Source organism: Ornithorhynchus anatinus, chromosome 1 (genome assembly GCF_004115215.2).
Source record: "Ornithorhynchus anatinus isolate Pmale09 chromosome 1, mOrnAna1.pri.v4, whole genome shotgun sequence".
In the NCBI taxonomy this organism is placed as follows: domain Eukaryota; kingdom Metazoa; phylum Chordata; class Mammalia; order Monotremata; family Ornithorhynchidae; genus Ornithorhynchus; species Ornithorhynchus anatinus.
Window position 1 is genome coordinate 60,314,815 of NC_041728.1, and position 19,575 is coordinate 60,334,389.

General features: G+C 49.8%; 2 protein-coding genes across 7 annotated transcripts in view; one reads left to right on the top strand and one right to left on the bottom strand.

Moving 5' to 3' along the window:
- The window catches only part of SLC25A47 (solute carrier family 25 member 47), a 57,848-nt gene extending 39,284 nt beyond the window's left edge, over positions 1-18,564 (top strand). For 3 of the 4 annotated variants that reach the window (XM_029064234.2, XM_029064236.2, XM_029064235.2), the window contains 4 exons: positions 219-290; positions 1,606-1,788; positions 6,556-6,826; positions 9,628-10,105. In XM_029064234.2, coding sequence (XP_028920067.1) covers positions 219-290; positions 1,606-1,788; positions 6,556-6,826; positions 9,628-9,908 — 807 coding nt within the window. In that variant the 3' untranslated portion in view covers positions 9,909-10,105. Of the gene's footprint in view, positions 1-218; positions 291-1,605; positions 1,789-6,555; positions 6,827-9,627; positions 10,106-12,851; positions 13,918-17,176 lie in introns of those variants that run through there. The other variant, XR_003759231.2, reaches the window with a different exon arrangement.
- Positions 18,476-19,575, bottom strand: part of WARS1 (tryptophanyl-tRNA synthetase 1) — a 32,074-nt gene continuing 30,974 nt past the window's right edge. For all 3 annotated transcript variants that reach the window (XM_039911998.1, XM_029064233.2, XM_039911999.1), the window contains exon 11: positions 18,476-18,711. In XM_039911998.1, coding sequence (XP_039767932.1) covers positions 18,550-18,711 — 162 coding nt within the window. In that variant the 3' untranslated portion in view covers positions 18,476-18,549. The remainder of the gene's footprint in view (positions 18,712-19,575) is intronic.

Here is a 19,575-nt window from a genome sequence, read left to right on the forward strand (position 1 = left end):
GGCTCTGAGTGAATGTTCAATTCCTGCTTAACCCTGTTGGGTTTGATTTCCCGGCTCAGGGGCTTGGGGTATCCACCCCTGTGTCCGGCAGGGCCTGTTCCCTAATTGCAAAAGAGATTATTTCACCTGGTCTCTCTGGGGTGAAGGGGGGTTCTGTTCATTTAGATTATCGCTCTCTCAAAGGCCGTCCAACTTCCAAATATTCTCTGCCTTCCCAGGTGAGGATTCAGACTGAGAAGAAATACTGTGGAATTTGGCACTGCGTTCGAGAAACATACAGAGCCGAGAAGGTCAGTCAGTCCCCCGATTGGAGGAATCAGGCTGTCCTATCCATCCCCAGGCCATCTGTCCGGGGCAGTGGGGCAGTGGGGTAGTCATTCAACACCTTTTGTGTGCAGAGCACTGAACTAAGCGCTTGGGAGAGAATAATAGAAATAGAAGACACCAGTCCTCCTGCCTTCAAAAAAGTTTACAATCAATCAATCAGTGGTATTTACTGAGCACTTACTGTATGCAGAGAACTATGCTAAGTGCTTGGGAGAGTATTCAACTGAGTTGGTAGGTACATTCCCTGTCCTTGGTGAGCTTACCGTCTAGAGGACAGAAAATCAAACACTAATTACAGCTTTGTGAAGCAGGAGAAAGAACAGGAGCGTGTCAGGAGAAAGGGAAAAATAAGTGTGTAGGGAGAAGTCGAGTGGCCTAATAGAAAGAGCACAGGCCTGAGAATCAGAGGACCTGGATTCTAATTCCAACTCCAGGACTTGCCTGCTGTGGGACCTTGAATAAGTCACTTCACTTCTCTGTGCTTCAGTTTCCTCATCTGTACAATGGGGACTCAACACCTCTTCTCCCTCTTACTTAGACCCTGAGTCTCATGTTGGACAGTGACTATGTATCTTGTAGGTACCCCAGTGCTTAGTACAGTGGTTGGAACATAGTAAGGGGTTAACAGATACTGCTATTATTACTGTAAACATGCTGAGATAGATGGTTTAAGGTGGTTGTTGGATTGCCATAGCCCAAGAAAGGGGGAAAAAAATGGGATGAGATTAATCAGGGAAAGTTTCCCAGAAGAGGTGGATTTTCAGAAGGTCTTTGAAGATTTAGGGAGCACTGGTCTGGCAGTCTGTGGGATGGGGGCAAGGGGAGGCAGGGGGGTGGGGAAGGGCCATCTTGGGGGAAAGGGGCGGTTTGGGGGTGGGTGGGAAGGGGAAGCCCGGAGCTTGACGTGCAGCATTTTTGTATGTTATTGGTTAAGTGCTTACTATGTAGCTGGCACTGTACTAAACGCCGGGGTGGTTGCAAGCAAAATGGGATGGACACAGTCCTTGACCCACATGGGGCTCACAGTCTTAATCCCCATTTTACAGATGAGGTAACTGAGGCCCAGAGAAGTTAAGTGGCGACCAAAGTCACACACCAGAGAAATGGTGGAACCGGGATTAGAACCTTGGTCCTTCTGACTCCCAGCGCTGTACTCTATTCACTAGACCTCACTGCTTTCCTCAGTGGTGGCTTGGGGGGAAGGGGCGGCTCGGGGGAAAGGGGCAGCCTGGGGGGAAGGGTGGCTCAGGGTCCTCTCTGTCTTGTTCCCGGGATCAGGTGTCCGGGTTCTACCGAGGGCTGTCCCTACCGGTGTGCACGGTGTCCCTCGTCTCCTCCGCGTCATTCGGAACCTACAGGAACTGCCTGTCCAACCTGTGCAGGCTGAAATACGGCACTGCGGATGTGAAGCCCGCCAAGGTGGACGTCTCGCTCTCAGGCTGTGCGGCTGGCATCGTCCGGGTAAGACAATCCCCCGGCTCCATGACTGCCGGCCCGAGGTAGAACGGAAGGCCAGACACTTCACTACTCTCAGGTCCCTCATAATAATAATAATAATAATGTTGGTATTTGTTAAGCGCTTACTATGTGCCGAGCACTGTTCTAAGCACTGGGGTAGACATAGGGGAATCAGGTTGTCCCACATGGGGCTCACAGTCTTAATCCCCATTTTACAGATGAGGGAACTGAGGCACAGAGAAGTTAAGTGACTTGCCCACAGTTACACAGCCGACAAGTGGCAGAGCTGGGATTCGAACTCATGAGCCCTCATCTGCCAAATGGGCGTTCAGGCCCCGTTCTCCCTCCTACTTTCATTCAGTCTTATTTATTGAGTGCTCATTGTGTGCAAAGCACTGTACTAAGCGCTTGGGAGAGTACACTCTAACAACAGACAGACCCATTTCTGCCCACAAAGAGCTCACAGTCTAGAGGGGGACTGCGAGCCCCATATGGGGCCTAATCAACTTGTATATACCCTTGTGCTTAGTGCTTGGCATGTAGTAAGCACTTAACAGATGCACAGCCATTATTATTATAAAGCAGTTGAGAGAGTCCAATAGAATGGAGTAGGGATGGTCTGGAAGCTGACAGTTTAGAAGGGATTGTTCCGGCTCCTTTCCTCGGGCCCTTAGAGAGGCCTGAGGGTCTGGGTTCAGAGCGGGGCAGGCCCGGTGGATGGGGGGCTCTGTCCCTCCAAGGACTGGCTTCCTTGGGGTCTGGCCTGGACTTGCTCAGCCGGCTACCTGCTCTCCCTGCATCCACACACACGGCAGATCTCTCCCAGGAGAGCTCGCTGAGTCGAGTTGTTGGGCCAGGCCGACCTCTCTGTTCGGGGGGCCTAACCCACACCTCTTGCCTGACCCCTTCTCCTGAAGGGATTCAGAGCCTCCACCTCATGCAGATGGGGCCGCGAGAATGGAGCTGCAGAACAAATGGGGAAGAGGGACAAACCCCCAACGAAGGCTTCCTTCTCCACAGATTTCTGACTTTTGATGAGTTCTGTTTCATACCTCTGGATTGAAAGAATTAAGCAGAGAAAGACACCGCCGGGACAGAAACTGAATCAGAGAGACAGGCTGGTGGGTAGACAAAGAGGAGGAGGTGGTGGAAACTGAGAAGAGACCCGTGCTGTGGGACCGTTCCATTAACTTTAGCAGCTGCCGCCCTAGGATGTGCTAAGCACTGGGGGAGATACAGGATAATTAGTTTGGACACAGTCCCTGTCTCACATGGGGCTCACGGTCTAAGGGGGAGAGAGAACAGGCACTTAATTCCCATTTTACATATAAGGAAATTGAGGCATAGGGAAGTCATGAAATAGGCAAGCGGAGGAGCTGAGATTAGAACCCAGGTCCTCTGTTGCTTAGTCATGTGCTCTCTTCCCTTGGCCACGTGGCCTCTTAGGGAATTGTGGGAAGTAGCTAATGACCTTTTGGGAGGGAGGAAGGGGCCAGAGGTCAGGCAACTAGGCCATACTATGGGAGAGCAACTCCTCTCCTTCATCATTCACGTAGGGGTGAGTGGGTGTCTGGTGTGGGCAGCCATAGGCCCAGGGGCAGACACTTTGATGAGCAGGGCCAGAAGAGTGGAGTGGGTGAGTAGGTGGGCATTCCCAATCTCCTCTGGTGGCTTCAGGCTTAAACTTTCCCTGGCAAGGACACCTGGAGCAGTCCTGTGGATCAGAAGGCTCAGAGCTAGCTGGGGAGCAGATCGGGGGTGGAGTGGACTCAGTATTCACCCTGGAAGAGTGGGACTGCAGATAGCAGGAGTCAAATCAGTGACCTCTGGAAGTCCCAGAAGCCCCAGATCAATCCTTCTGCTTCAGGGATACCAGGATTTCACAGTGTGACCGACCAGATCCTGCCTGCCCTGCCCTGTCCTGCCCTGCCCAGGAGGGAGAGGGGAGAGTGGGTGGACAGAGAGGGGTGGAAGAGAGAAGGGCATGGGAAAGAGAAAGGAGCTGGGGAGACAGGGGTGGAGGAGAGAGGGTTGGGGGTCCATGTGCAGATTACTGGAATGTGGGGTATTTGTGGATTTCAGAGCCTGAGGGATGAAATGATGTGCTAGATAGAAGTAGGGCAGGGATTTGAATTAGACCCAGTGAAGTCAGAGATGCACTAAAGCAGAGAGGGGGAGGTGAAAGAGAGAGAGAAATTGGGGGGGAAGGTGGGAGTAGGGGTAGAGACAGAGACAGAGAAAGAGAGATCAACAGAGAAGAATCAGCAGCTTCTTCAAGCTCCTCTTTTCTCAAGCTACCCTTGGAATAACCAGTCCCTGAGTTCTGGTCCAGCTTGGATGGCCTTGACCCAGGTTGTCGGAGTGGAAACTTTACCACTTGTCCTGTCCTTCCAGTCAGTCAAACAGCTAGTGAGCTTGAAGGAGAGTTAGTATGGCTATGGAACCACAGGCACTCTCTTTTGTTATTGGGGTTACTAACAGTTACAAATTAAGAATTGACCTGAGGGAGCACTGGGGTTATCCAGAAAATCCATCCCAATGGAATCCCTCACCCCAAAGGGCTCACAGTTTCACAGCAGAAGGGCAAACCTCATTAGAGTGTAAGTTCCTTGTGGGCAGGGAACATGTCGCTTCTTTATTCTCATCCTTCAAAGCACCTATCAATCAATTAATCACTCAATCAGTAGTACTTATTGAGTGCCTATTGTGTGCAGAGCCGTATGCTTAGTATTTGGGTAAGTGTGATTTAACAATAATAATAATGGTATTTGTTAAGTGCTTACTATGTGCCAGGCACTGTTCTAAGTCCTGGGGTAGATACAAGGTAATTAGGTTGTCCCTCGTCCCTCGTGGGACTCAAAGTCTTCATCCCCATTTAACAGATGAGATGACTGAGGCACAGATATGTGACTTGCCCAAAGTCACATAGTTGACAAGTGGCAGAGCAGGAATTAGAACCCACACCCTCTGATTTAATAGAGAGGTTAGATATGATCCTTGCTCACAAAAGCTTACAGTCTGCAGGGGGAGACAAACATTAAAATAAATTACAGATAAGGAAAATACACAGTGTAAGGATGTGGACATAAGTGCTATGGGCAGGGTATCAAGATCCTTAAGGGGTACACATCCAAGACAGAGGGAAAATGAGGACTTAGATTAATAATAATACTAATAATTATGATAATTTGTTAAGCACTAACTAGGCCCTCTTAAGTTCTGGGATGAATACAAGCAAATCGGGTTGAACACAGTCTCTGTCCCACATGGGGCTCAATGTGTCCCACAGTCTCAATCCCCATTTTACCCGATGAGGTAATTGAGGCCCAGAGAAGTGAGAGTACTTGCCCAAGGTCACACAGCAGATAAGAGGGAGAGCTGGGATTAGAATCCATGACCTTCTGACTTCCAGGTCCGTGCTCTATCCACTATGTCATGCTGCTTCTCTAGTACAGTGCACTGCACCCAGTGCAGCTTATTAATAATAATAATAATGATTCATTCATTCATTCAATAGTATTTATTGAGCGCTTACTATGTGCAGAGCACTGTACTAAGCGCTTGGAATGAACAAATCAGTAACAAATAGAGACAGTCCCTGCCCTTTGATGGGCTTACAGTCTAATCAGGAGAGATGGACAGACAAGAACAATAGGAGTAAATAGAATCAAGAGGATGAACATCTCATTAAAACAATAGCAAATAAATAGAATCAAGGCGATATACATTTCATTAACCAAATAAATAGGGTAATGAAAATATATAATAATTGTGGTACTTGTTAGGCACTTACTATGTGTCAAACACTTTTCTAAGTGCTGAGGTAGATACGAGTTAATCAGGTTAGACGCAGTCCCTGTCCCACAAGGGGCTCACAGTCTACATCCCCATTTTATAGATGAGGGAATTGAGGCACAGAGAAATTAAATGATTTGCCCAAGGCGATATAGCAGACAAGTGACAGACTTTCTAATAACAATAATAATAATAATAATTATGGTAGTTAAGTGATTACTATGTGCCAAGCACTGTTCTAAGCTCTGGGGTAGATACAGGGTAATCAGGTGGTCTCACATGGGGCTCACAGTCTTAACTCCATTTTACAGATGAGGTAACTGAGGCACAGAGAAGTTGAGTGAGTTGCCCAAGGTCACACAGCAGACAAGTGGTGGAGCCGGGATTAGAACTCACAACCTCTGACTCCCATGCTAGTGCTCTGTCAACTAGACTACGTACCACTAGTCCTAGTGCTACCCCTAGATTGAGGGCCTTTCTCTCTCTCTCTCTCTCTCTCTAGTTATATCTCTATCTATCATCTATCTACCTATCTATGTTTGCACTCATAGACAAATGGGGAGAGTGAGAGATGCCTGACCAACCCCAGGCATCGCGATGCTGACCGACACGTCTGGGCAGTGTTTGGGTGGCCGGAAAATCCACTATCACCACATGGTGCTGCCATTAGACCCCCGGTCTGTGCTTGGGGGCAGCAAAGCTCTTGGCTAAAAGACGGATTTAAGCAGTCCTACCTAGTTGGGCTGCCAGGGCAGAGTGCTCCCAGAGCATGGGCACCAGGGACATCCCAAAATGACAGGGGCATGTCTACCGCTGCATCCTCCTGCCTGAATAGCTAGAATGGATGTTTCACCGATCTTGGAGGAAAACCACGATTTAACTACACTCGGGTTGTTTTCCCACCAGAAAGAGGCCAATGTGCTTCCTACTCGCGGACCCTTCCCTCACTTCATCCTGCTCTCCCTCTGCTTCCAGGTGGCCCTGACGGCCCCCACCGAGGTGGCCAAAATCCGGCTCCAGACGCAGAAGCTGCCCCCGGCGACCGCCTCCGTTGGCATCGTGGCACAGCCCAAGTACCAGGGCCCGTTGCACTGCCTGGCCACCGTGGCCCGGGAGGAGGGCCTGGCCGGCCTCTACAAAGGGAGCTCGGCCTTGCTCTTCCGGGACTGCCACTCGTTCGCCACCTACTTCCTGTCCTACTCCATCCTGTGCGAGTGGTTCACCCCCAAGGGGCAGAGCAGACCAGGTGAGGGAGAGAACCGTCCAGCGCTCCCTTCCATCATGTGCGGACCCCTCTGAGAACTGGGGGGTGATGGGGCGGTCGGGCAGTCTCCCTATTGCCCTTGGAAGGGCGCCCTGTGTTGGTAGGGAAGAGCAGTGAGTTGCCTTAGTGGCCGGCAGAAGACCCTCGAGGGGCTGACAGGACTACTGCTGGGGATTAGACAGGAGGGTCAGACACCTAGGGTCAAAGGTCAGGTCTTGGTGCTTCTCTGTCCCTCTTCAAAGTCAACCATGAGAAGCAGCATGGCCTAGTGGAAAAAGCACGGATCTGGGAGTTGGAGGACCTGGGTTCTAATCCCAGCCCTGCCAATTGCTTGTCGTGTGACCTTGGGCAAGTCATTTATTCTTTATGTGCCTCAGTTTCCTCAACTTTAAGATGCTGTCCCTCCAGCTTAGACTGTGAACCCCATGCGGGGCAGGGACTGTGTCCAATCTAATTAACATTCATTCATTCAATAGTATTTATTGAGCGCTTACTATGTGCAGAGCACTGTACTGAACACTTGGAATGTACAATTCGGCAACAGATCGAGACAATCCATGCCCATTGACGGGTTTACAGTCTAATTGACTGTACCTACATGTACCTGCCCCATTACTTAGAACAGTGTTTGGCACATAGGAAGTGCTTAACAAATGCCATAAACTAACTCCCCCCAACCCAAGTCCCCATGCTCCCCTCTTTCCCTAGTCCCAGCACAAAGTCAGAGGCAGCCCAGAGTGAGGGGCAGGGAAGTGCTTACTGACACAAAGTGTGGCCTGTTGGAAGTCGGTGGGTCGATGGAAAAGGAGCACCGAGGAAGGAACGTTCTGCTCTGTTCCTCGTTTCCCCCCACTGCCCCGTTTCTCCTCCCCCTCCCCGCCTCCCCTGCTGGGCAGAGGACTGAGCTGTATGTCAGAGGTAGGGTTCGGGAGTCTGGCCAAAACACACAGGCCGATCCCAGCCCGAAGCACAGGGAGAAACTATTTTGACCGGCAGCAGCGGTGACCTGGGCTTGCTACGTCAACCGAAAACTGCATCTAGCCACCCTAGGGACCTGGGAGCCCGCAGAGCAGAGCTGGTCTCCAGAGATGGGAGGGGCTGAGCCAGCGGATCCCCTGGGGCTTACCGGCTGCCCTCCGGAGCTTCCCTCCGGAAAGGGGAGCCGGGATCATGAGGTGGAGCTCAAGACACCCCCTCTCCCTCCATCCCAGGACGTTTCTTGGGCCCAGCCCCTCAGGGGGCCATGCTGTGAGGTTTAGTGAATCCAGACCTGAGTCCAGCAGCTTCTGTCCCTCTGTTCTGAACACTTTGGATGGCACGTGGATGAGGATGGTTGTGTTAGTTCAGTCATATATATTGAGCGCTTACTATATGCTTAGCACTGTACCAAGTCTCCTCCACGTCTCCCCAGAGGTCTAAATTATGGATTCTGCTGGCCTCAGGGCCCTCTGCCTTCCTCTGTGCCTCCCAGTAAACGTTCCCTGCAAACAGGAAAGGGAAGCCCTTGTGGGCAGAAAGCAAAAGCAGAGGCCCAAGCATCCAGTTTCTCTCTAGACTAGCTTTCTCAACTCTTAAACTTTTTATTTATTGAGCACTGTACTAAGCAACTGGGAGAGTACAATACAGTAGAATTGGGAGACACTTTCTCTGCCCAGAGGACCATCTAGAGTCAGTCAAATTATTGAGGGCTTATTGTGTGCAGAGCACTGTTCTAAGCTCTTGGGAGGGTGCAGTGATGTCGGGCAAGAGGGGACAGACATTAAAATAAATTACAGATAGGGGAAATAGCAAACTACAAGGATATGTACATAAGTGCTGTGGAATTGGGGAGAGTATCAGAGCGCTTAAGGGGTACATGGCCAAGTGCTTAGGTGACACAGAGGAGAGATCAGATAGATCAGAAAAAATCAGATAGATCAGAAATGAGAGCTTAATCGGGGAAGGCCTTTTGGAGGAGACGTGATTTTAGAAGGGCTCTGAAACTTGGGAGAGTGTGGATGGTCATATTTGAAGCCAGAGGGAGTTTCAGCCTCTAGGGTAGGTATGGGATAGAGGTTAGTAGAGAGATAGATTTATTATTATTATCATTGATAATTGATAACGATAATAACAATAATAAGATGCACCATAGTAGTTTGGTATTGGAGGCACAGAGTATGCGGGTTGGGTTGTTATAGGCTGGGAACAGTTCATCCAGTTCTGTTGTACTGAACTCTCCTAAGCGCTTAGTACAGTGCTCTGCTCACAGTAAGCACCCAGTGAGTACCACTAATTGATTAGTGAGACTAGTTCAAGATTTCTAAAGTGCCTGCCTCATGCTGAGCACTCTCCCCCTTTAGACTGTGAGCTCGTTGTGGGCAGAGAACGCGTTTACCAACTGTGTTCTATTGTCCTCTCCCCAGTGCTTAGTACAGTGCTCTGCACACAGTAAGCATTCAATAAATAAGATTGAGTCTAGGCACCTGGGGCCAGGCAACATTGGAAAAAGATTTGGTCCGTGCCCTTGAGGGGCTCCCAATAGAATGTTCGTTGATCTGGAGAGGTGAGTATTCCTGGTAAAGAGGAAGAGGGTAGATAGAAAACTGAGCCCAAATGAGCACGGCCATGCCAGCTGAACAGACAAGTCCATGTGTTCTGAGGGGGCCGATGGGAAGGTGTGACCGGAAGGTTGGAGGTGGGGAAGCATTCAGGGAAGACCCCCTGGTGGAGGTGGCTTTCTGAGGCGGGGCTGGGTATATCCTCCTCCTCCCGTCCCCGCTGAGCTCTTGGCTTCTCCTCTGCAGACATCCTGGGTGTCCTGGTTTCTGGCGGCTGTGCCGGGGTGCTGGCCTGGGCGGTGGCCACCCCCATGGACGTCATTAAATCTCGTCTGCAAGTGGATGGCCTGGGGCAGCAGAAGTACCGGGGCCTGGTCCACTGCGTGGCGGCCAGCGTGCGGGAGGAGGGCGTCGGCGTTCTGTTCAAGGGCCTTGTCTTAAACTGCTGCCGGGCCTTCCCTGTGAACATGGTGGTCTTCGTCGCCTACGAAGCCGTGCTGAAACTCACCCGGGGTCTTACGACTTAGCCGGGGGGTGGGCTGACATCAGCGCCCACTTCGCTCCCCAGGGGGCCTCCCTGGATGTGCCCGAGTGGGCTCTGGGGGTACCCGGAGGCCGAAGGAAGGACGGCCGCCGGAACGAGGAGACCGTCCCAGCTTCCTTGTGGCCCTGGAGCATCTCGCCGACATCTGTTCACATTAAATGAGCCTTTTTCCCCCTTGCACAGTCATGTTGGGCCAGAATTGCAGCCCCCTCCCCGGCCAGACCCGGGGAATGCCTCTTGCTCCAGTCTGTCTGCTTGCAGGAGAGCCAAAGGGCTGAGGTGCCAATTCCACTGGGGAAGCGGAGGCCGGGCCTCCCCAGCCTTCCAGCCGTCGGGGCTGGACTCTCGGCCACTCCCTCCTTGGGTCCCCGACATGACCCATGGGCTTCTGAATGGGGCTGGCGAGGGTCCTGATCTGGGCTGGCTGACCAATCGCCCCATCGAGCCTGCCTCAAACCCGCTGCACATTTTCACCCCGCTGCCCTCACGATGGCACCCGGTGCCTTGGTTGCAGCTAGAGTCTACGGCCTACTTTTCGTTTGCCCTGGGTGGGGCAGAGAGGCACAGAAGAGTGCACTGTGGTGTTTGGGTCGTACTGGGTGTGTGGCTATAAGGGTATATTTGTGGTGTATGTGTGTTGGTGTGTTTAGGGCTTATAATAGTAATTATGGTATTTGTTAAGCACTAACTATGTGCCAGGCACTGAAGTAAGTGCTGGGGTGGATACCAGCAAATCGGTTTGAACAGAGTCCCTCTCCCTCGTGGGGCTCACAGTCTTGATCCCCATTTCCCAGATGAGGTAACTGAGGTACAGAAAAGTGAAGTGCCCAAGGTCACACAGCAGACAAGTGGCGGAGCCAGGATTGGCACCTATGACTTTCTGACTCCCAGGCCTGTGCTCTATCTACTGCACCATACTGCTTCCATATTCCAGTGTGTTAGTTGTTTCTGCCTGTGGGATATGCCCTGGAGGTGTGAATTGCCCCAGTCGGGTGATGGGGGAGTTGTCTGCACAGTAACAACAGGTTGCGCTCTGTCTTTTGGCCCAGCTCCGCTGCATCGAAATATGAGGCTGCTTTCTCCCCTTCCCCCTATCCCCTGACCTTGTCCTTCCTTCCTTCAGACTGGGGTCTGCCCTATCCCAATCAATCAGTGGTATTTATGGAATGCTTACTATGGGTAGTAGAACTGGACTAAAAGCACTTGGGAGAGTAAAATTTTAAAAAAATAATAAATTGTGGTATTTGTTAAGCGCTTAATGTGTACCAGGCAATGTACTAAGCGCTGGGGTGCATCCAAGCAAATTGAGTTGGACACAGTCCCTGTCCCAGATGGGGCTCCCAGTCTCAATCCCCATTTTACAGATGAGGGAACTGAGGCCCAGAGAAGTGAAATGACTTGCCTAAAGTCACACAGCAGACAAGTGGCGGAGCCAGAATTAGAACCCATGACCTTTTGACACCCAGGCCCATGCTCTATCCACTAATGTCATGATCACAGAGTTGGTAGACGTGTTCCCTGCCCACGATCAGTTTACAGTCTAGAGAGGGAGACAGACATTAATATAAATAATGTATCGCTATGTCTCAAAGTGCTTTGGGGCTGAGGATAGGATGAATACCAAATGCCCAAAGGGTACAGATCCAAGTTCATAGAGGATGCAGAAGGGAGAGAGATTTGGGGAAAAGAGGGCTTCATTGGGGAAGATCTCTTGGAGGAGATGTGACCTTAATAAGGTTTTGAAAGTGGGGAGAGTGGTGTATATGGACAGGGAGGGGGTTCCAGACCAGAGGGAAAATACGGGAAAGGGATAGACAGCGAGATGGATGAGATCGAGACACAGTGAGTAAGCTGGTCCTAGGGGACTGAAGTGTGCAGACTGGACTCTAGTAAGAGATCAGTGAGGAAAGGTAAGAGGGGGTGAGCTGATGGAATGCTTTAAAGCCTATGATAAGGAGTTCCTGTTTGATGTGGAGATGGATGGGCAACCCCCAGAGGGTCGTGAGGACTGGGGAAACATGAACTGAACAATTTTTAAGAAAAGTGATCTGTGCAGTGGAGTGAAGTATGGACTGGAGTGGGAAGAGAAAGGAGGTAGGGAGGTAATAATAATAATAATGGTATTTGTTATGCACTTACTATGTACCAGGCACTGTACTAAGGTCAGCAAGGAGGCAGATACAGTAGTCAAGGCAGGATAGGATAAGAGTTTGGATCTGCGTGGTAGTAGTTTGGATGGAGAGGGAAGGGTGGATTTTAGTGATGTGAAGGTAGAATCAACAGAATTTGGTGATATTGAATACGTGGGTTGAATGAGAGAAATGAGTTTGAGATGACACCAAGGATACGGGCTGACGAGATAGGGAGGATGGTGGTGTTGTCTACAGTTATGGGAAAGATGGGGCGAATGGGGTTTGGATGAGAGGTTAAGGAGTTCTGTTTTGGATAGGTTTAGCTTGGGGTATCGGCAGGACATCCAGGTAGAGATGTCCTGAAGGCAGGAGGAAATGCGAGACTGCACAGAGGGAGAGAGTTCATCCCTGGACATGAAGATTTGGGAATCATCCGCAGGGAGATGGTGGTTGAAGCCACGGTAGCGAATGAGTTCTCTAAGGGCATGGGGTTAGATGGATAAGAGAAGGGGATCCAGAGCTGAGCCTTGAGGGACCCCCACTGTCAGAGGGTGGAAGACAGTGCACCACCACTTCCTTTTCTCTCTTTCCCCTTGCCCAGCTTTCCTCCAGCAATCCCCCTGGGCAGGCTCTGATCTTACCCCGCCAATCACCGTTTCCGCACATACTGCCGCCTCGGCGCCCCAGATTCTGTATTAAATGTATGACTGAAACCTTATTCAAGCCTCAACTGCTTGCCAATAATGATAATAATAATAATAAAAAAATTCCATTTTCATCTTTGCCTCACCAAGGAGATTTGAAAAGACGTGGAACACCAATGCTCGAAAGAGTGTTCGGAGCAGGTACAGGCCCCTGGAGGCCACCTTCTGCTGGCAGTTCGCCAATCCCTGGAGACCCCATCTGTCTTGGTGAGCTGCTAGTCACCTCCCTTCAAGCAGGGGGGCTGGACTGGATGAGCTCTTGAGATCCAGCTCTCGAGGTCCTTGCAGTGCTCTGATTTAGCCACGCTCCTCCCCAACCACTCTCCTATCCCACTTCTTCCACTCCCGTCAGAGTTTTAAAGAAATACGAACGGCAGCCCTTCCACCCCGCCACCCTTGAGCTGGTGCTGTCAGGGCCTGAAAACTGGGCCACTTTGGGCGGATTGGAGGGAGAGAAGAGACTCTTCTGGGAGGCTTCTACTCGGGTGGGCCAACAGATGCCGCCCAATTAGCCGAACCCCATTTCATCTGGGTAAAGATGTCCAAAGGTCACTCTCGAGCAAGACGCTACCTTCACTGTTCCGATTGCAAAATCGATTTGGAGAGGAAATGCGGTTTTCCCCACGATCCTGTTCTCAGGCGTGATTATCCTTCAGGCGGCAACGCCTCGAGCTCGAGAGAGCCGTTTTTCTTTTGGTCTCAACACTGTCTCCTTGTTCCTCAGAGGTAACTTCAACCTTTCCACCCAGGTGGTGAGCCCTGGCCGGCTGGCACAGCCAGATCACAGCCAGTTAAATCAGATTAGATGACAAGAGAACCATTTCGACATGACAAAGATGAATGGGGCTATTGCTAAGCATCGGCTAGAGAAGAAAAACATCCCCCCAGCTCTGTTACCTTGACTTGTGCTCAAGGGACAGATTGGACACGTTGCTATAAAAGGGGTGGTGTTTAAGAAGGACCTTTCTAAACAGGTTCTGCTGGCCAATGACCTTACACCCTCCCTTCACTTGGCATTGTGTTCTGTTTTGCCTTTGACTGGTAGAATTATGGCGTCTTGAGAAGCAGCATGGTCTAATGGATAGAGCACGGGCCTGGGAATCAGAGGACCTGAGTTCTAATTCCAGCTCTGCCCGGATCTGCTGTATGACCTTAGGTGAGTCACTTCACTTTTCTGTGCCTCAGTTATCTCATCTGTAGAATGGGGATTCAATTCTCCCTTCTACTTAGATGGTGGGGCCCGTGTGGTACAGGGACTGTGTCTGACCTGATTAACTTGTACCTATGACCAACCTCGTAAACTCGTATCTACCTCAGTGCTTAGAACAGTGCTTGACACATAGTAAGTGCTTAACAAGTACTATTATTATTATTATTATTATCCTTACTGTGACTCTACCCTCCAAAGTCAGAATACACATCCCCCCGGCCCCTCCCGCCCCAGGAAGGTGATGAAGGCCACAGGGAATCCAAGGCACATAGACCACCTTGACCTTAGGCCAGAGAGTGGATGGGAGCTATTTTGCTGTTTCCAGTTCTTTTTAAATGGTATTTATTAACGCTATGTGCTAAACTTCATTTTAAGTACCAGGGTAGAAACAAGTTAATTGTTGGGCACAGTCCCTGTCTTCCATAGGGTCCACAGTCCACGTAGACGGGAGAGTAGATATTTAAACTCCGTTTTACAGTTGAGAAAACTGAGGCCCAGAGAAGTTGTGACTTGCCCAGCGGGCAGTTGGCTGAGCTGGGATTAGAACCCAGGTCCTCTAACTCCCAGGCCTGTGCTTTATCCACTAGGTCACGCTGCTTCTCAGTTGCAGGTTCTATGTAGGACAGAAGGTCTCACCCTTGTTAGATCTCTGGAACTTGGCCCCCTTAGAGAGTAGGAAGGATAATCTCAGAGCAACGGACTCAGAACAAAATAGCTGATGAAGAGTAAGACTCCAAATGGAGACAGTCTTTCATTTGAGTGATTCTCCCTTTCCCTGAATCAGTTCTTGCCAAGATCAAAAATTAGAGATATATTCTGACGAAGGCAAAGTCGGAATATCTTTCCTGCCTGGGTGGCCAAGATGTTTATTTTAATATCTGTCTTCCCCCGCTAGACTGTAAACTCCTGTGGGCAGGGATCATTTCTACCAACTGTAGTGTGCTGTCCCAACGTGTAGTACAGTGCTGTGCACGAAGTGAGTGCTCAGTAAATACCTTTGATTGATATATCAATTCCAAACATTGCCAGAGGGTTTCAATCGGGCTCTCTCTGATGCAGGCAGGTGACCGGAAGACATGCCTGACCATCACATGGCTTCGCCACACGTCCTCAGTGCCATTGTTAGAAGCAGAACACCAGTGTGGATGCTAGACTATAAGCTCCCTCAGGACACGGAGCAGGTCCACCAACCCTCCTGCTCTCTCCCTGGGCCTTGGTGTGGTGTTCTGCGCAGAGTAGGTTTGCGGTGCATACCACTGATGGATTGGTGGGAGGAAGGGCCATGGATCTGAGCCCACTAGATTGTAAGCCCATTGTGGGTAGGGACTGTGTTTACCAACCTGTCAACTGTGTGACTGTGGGCAAGTCACTTAACTTCTCAGTGCCTCAGTGACCTCATCTGTAAAATGGGGATGAAGACTGTGAGCCTCACATGGGACAACCTGATTACCCTGTATCTACCCCAGCGCTTAGAACAGTGCTCGGCACATAGTAAGCGCTTAACAAATACCAACATTATTATTATTATTATTACTCTCCCAAGCCCCTAGTAGAGTGCTCAACACACAGTAAGCACTCGATAATTATTGATTGATTAATTCCTCCCCCTTAGACTTGGAGCCCCATGTTGGGAAGGGGCTGCATCTGACCTGATTATGTTGTTTCTTACCCCTGGGCAAGAAACATTCATTCATTCAATTGTATTTATTGAGCGCTTACTGTGTGCAGAGCACTGTACTAAGCGCTTGGGCTTCGGTACGGTACTTGCCACATAATAAGTGCTTAACAAATACCATAATTATCATTATTAGCTTGGTTAGTGACATCCAGGTTCTTCCACAAATGCATACCACAGAGAGAATCTCTTCCTGGCAACTGCTGAATGTCAGGCATCGCCTTCCTGGGAGAGACAACCTTAGTCAGTGTCGTTGGTCCTAATTGGCAGTATTTGTCCAGGGAATTTATGATTCCCCAGCGTGGCCTAGTGGATAGAACACGGGCCTGGGAGTCAGAAGGCCCTGGGTCCTAATCCAGGCTGTGCCACTGGTCTGCTGTGTGACCTTGGGCAAGTCACTTCACTTCTCTGTGCCTCAGTTACTTCATCTGTAAAGTGGAAATGAAGACTGAAACTCTGTAGACTCTAAGCTCGTTGTGAACAGGGAGTGGGTCTGCTTAATATTGTATGGTACTCTCCCAAGCACTTAGAACAGTGCTCTGCATACAATAAGCGCTCAATAAATACGACTGAATGAATGAACTGTGAGCCCCATATGGGACATTGTGTCCAACCTAATTAGCTTGTATCTGTCCCAGCGCTTAATACAGTGTCTGCCACATAGTAAATGCTTAACAAATACCATTATTATTAGTTTTACAGTGCCTGGCACACAGTAAGTGCTTAACAAATACCAAATATATATATTTTTACATATACTACTAATAATGATGATGGTATTTGTTAAGCACTTACTACGTGTAATAGTAAACACTGTTCTAAGCATTGGGGTAATATTGATGATGATGTTATTTGTTAAGTGCCTACTAAGTGCCAAGCACTGTTCTAAGCGCTGGAATAGATACAAGGAAATTGGGTTGTCCTACGTGGGGCTCACAGTCTTAACCCCCACATTACAGATGAGGCAACTGAGGCACAGAGAAGTTAAGTGACTTGCCCAAGTCACGCAGCTGACAAGTGGCGGAGCGGCATTAGAACCCATGACCTCTGACTCTCAAGTCCATGCTCTTTCCACTAAGCCACACTGCTTCTCATATATGTATTTTTATATATTGAATGAATGAATGAATACACTCCCTCCACACCCCCTCCACCACCCCGAGCATGTTTGGTCATCCTAAGGAGAAGTTGGCATGCAGGAGGCAAGCTAGCTTTCCTGTCTGCTGCTAGGGGATTCCCGGGAACACTTCTTCCTATTCTGGAGCTTTTCCCTTGGCAACAACTGGGTTTCTGCCTGGGACTGACAACTCTCCCAGCCGCCACTGCCACCACCACCCTGTCAGGGAGCCGAGCCAGGCGGCCGACCGTCTGACGAGCCGGCTGGGCTCGTCGGTGCCTCGGCAATGGGGGAATTTTGAGACTGGAGGCCCTAGGCCACTGTCGTGCCCACTGACCCTCCCTACTCTGGGCGAAAGGGGGAGGGAATAGTTTTTCGAGTTGCTAATCTGTTTCCTCAACCTCTTGCCTCAGGCTCCACCCTCAAGAGGACGCCACTGACTTGGATGGCGGAAAGCTTTGGAACACTGTTCTCCGAATGCTCATTATGATTTCCTTCTGGGCCCTGGAAACCCCAGTGGTATGATCCAATCCATCAGTAGCATTTTCTGAACACCTGTGTGTGGAATGCAGTACTAAGCGCTTGGAGGACTGCAGCAGTGTTAGAAGTGTCAATCCCTGCCTTCACGGAGGATACAATCTAGCAGGGCAGACAACCACATCATTCTTTCATTCACTCAATCATATTTGAGTGCTTACTGTATGCAGAGCACTGTGCTGAGCGTTTGGGAGTACAGTATAACAACAAACAAGCAGAATGATTATAAGAGGAAAAAGAGAATGGAAAAATAGGTATGTGGATGAATGGGAGTAGAGTATATGGCATAAAGCTGGAGGGGATGCTGCAAGTTGGAGGAAGTAGTTGGGAGGGTATGACTTGGAAGAAGAAAAATTAACTGAGGAACTGGAATTTCAGAGGGGCCTTGAAAATGGGGAGTGTTGTGGTCTGGTGGGTTTGAACGGGGAGGGGATTCCAGGTAGAAGAGAAGGTGTCAGCAAGGGGTCAGAGGCGAGGAAGTTGAGAACGAGGCACACTGAGAAAGGTGAGCACGAGAGAAACAAGGACAGCGGGGAGGGTATGTAGTGGCAGAAGTGGGTGGATAAGTAGGCGGGAGAGAGTGCCTTAAACCAAGGGTTGGGCGTTTCTGCTCGATGCAGAAGAACAGAGAGCCACTGAAGGTGTTTGAAGAGTCGGGAGATGGTGCAGAACGACGTTTTTGGATGGTGGTCCGAGCTGCAGAGTGCAGCCTGGACTGGAGAGGGGAGAGGCTGGAGGCAGGGTGACCTGTGGGGAGGCTGTGAGCACATCTTAGGGCAGGAACAAGGGTTGTTGGCATCGCAGTGATACACTGTGTTATACTTGCACTTAGTCCTCTCATTTCCTGAACTCTATCTGACCATCTCTTCTGCCATAGCTCCTTTTCCTAGCCCACAACTGCTGTCTTTCCGGCCACTTGATGGAGCCTAATGTAAGTCACCCACTAAAGTCTCAGGGCCCCATTGCATTGAGGGAAGCACAAGTCACTGGGATTCTGCTTTTCCCAAGGCCCTATTAAACAGCGACGGGATCTTCCCCTATTGCTCTGAGCACTCGTGTCCTTACTCTGCTCGCCTTAGACACGGTGGGAAACGGTGACAAAACTCTTTGCAGTGCCTTTGCATAATCAGAGAAAACAACTAACATTCAACAGAAGACCGGAGGGAGACAGCAAGTCAGGCTGGATTATATTTATTGATAAATGGTACACCACATATATATATCTGTCTATATGTATATAAAAGAGACATTATTGGAAGTCAAATGTGAGTTTCCTTGGCGTCATAAACTCTTTCACTATGTCATCTGTAACCTCTTTGCGCCTTTGCTGGTGATCTGCTATCAAGGGTTGCAGAATTTCAATAAGCGTCTTCTTGAGGTCTCCGGTGAGTAGGGCTCCACTTGTATAATCCTGTCGGGAGAAGGCCAGAATGAAAATTAGCAGCTACTTCTCAGGCCCTGGATTTATCAATCTATCAATCACTGGTATTTATTAAGCACCTACTGTTTGCAGAGTATTGTACTAAGTTCTCGGGAGAGTACAATACTACAGAATTGGTAGAAACGTTCCCTGCTCACAGTGAGTTTAAGCGTGGGCTTTTTTTGGAGGGGCTCACCATACTTCACCTCCAGTTGCCCCCCACAGTGTCCCAAGGAGTTGAGATCTCCATTTTAGGGGTGTGTTTCCCCTAGATCGCAGAGTGCTTCTCTGATCTGTCCCATGTCTCAGACCCAGGACAGACTAGACCTGAGCACAGATCCCAGCCAGGTCTCTTTGAGATGCAATCTACTCCCCTGACTCCTCAGCTAGGCGGAGAGATCCTGGTTAAGGCCAAGGGAAAAGACCCTGAAACTCAGGGGCTCTCAAGGGAGTCGTTAACTTTGAAAGAGACTCGTGCTCTCTTCTCTTGTCAAGGCAGGGTCAGTGTAAGGCCGAGAATAGGGCTTTTTGCCAGAGAAGCAGTGTGGTCTGGTGGAAAGCATACAGATTTGGGAATCAAAAGTCCTGGATTCTAATCCCAGCTCTGACATCTGATGTGTAACCTGGGGCAAATTTCTTCACTTCTCTGTGCCTCAGTTACCTCATCTGTAAAGTGGGGGATATAAGGCCCATTCCTTCCCCTCCTGAGACTATGGGTCAGGGATGGTCCAATGTCCTTACAATGTATCAACCTCTGCACTCAGTACAGTGCTTGGCATGTAGTCAGCACTTAACCAATGTCATCATCATCATCATCATCATCATCATCATTAGAATCATCTAATGAAAAAACAG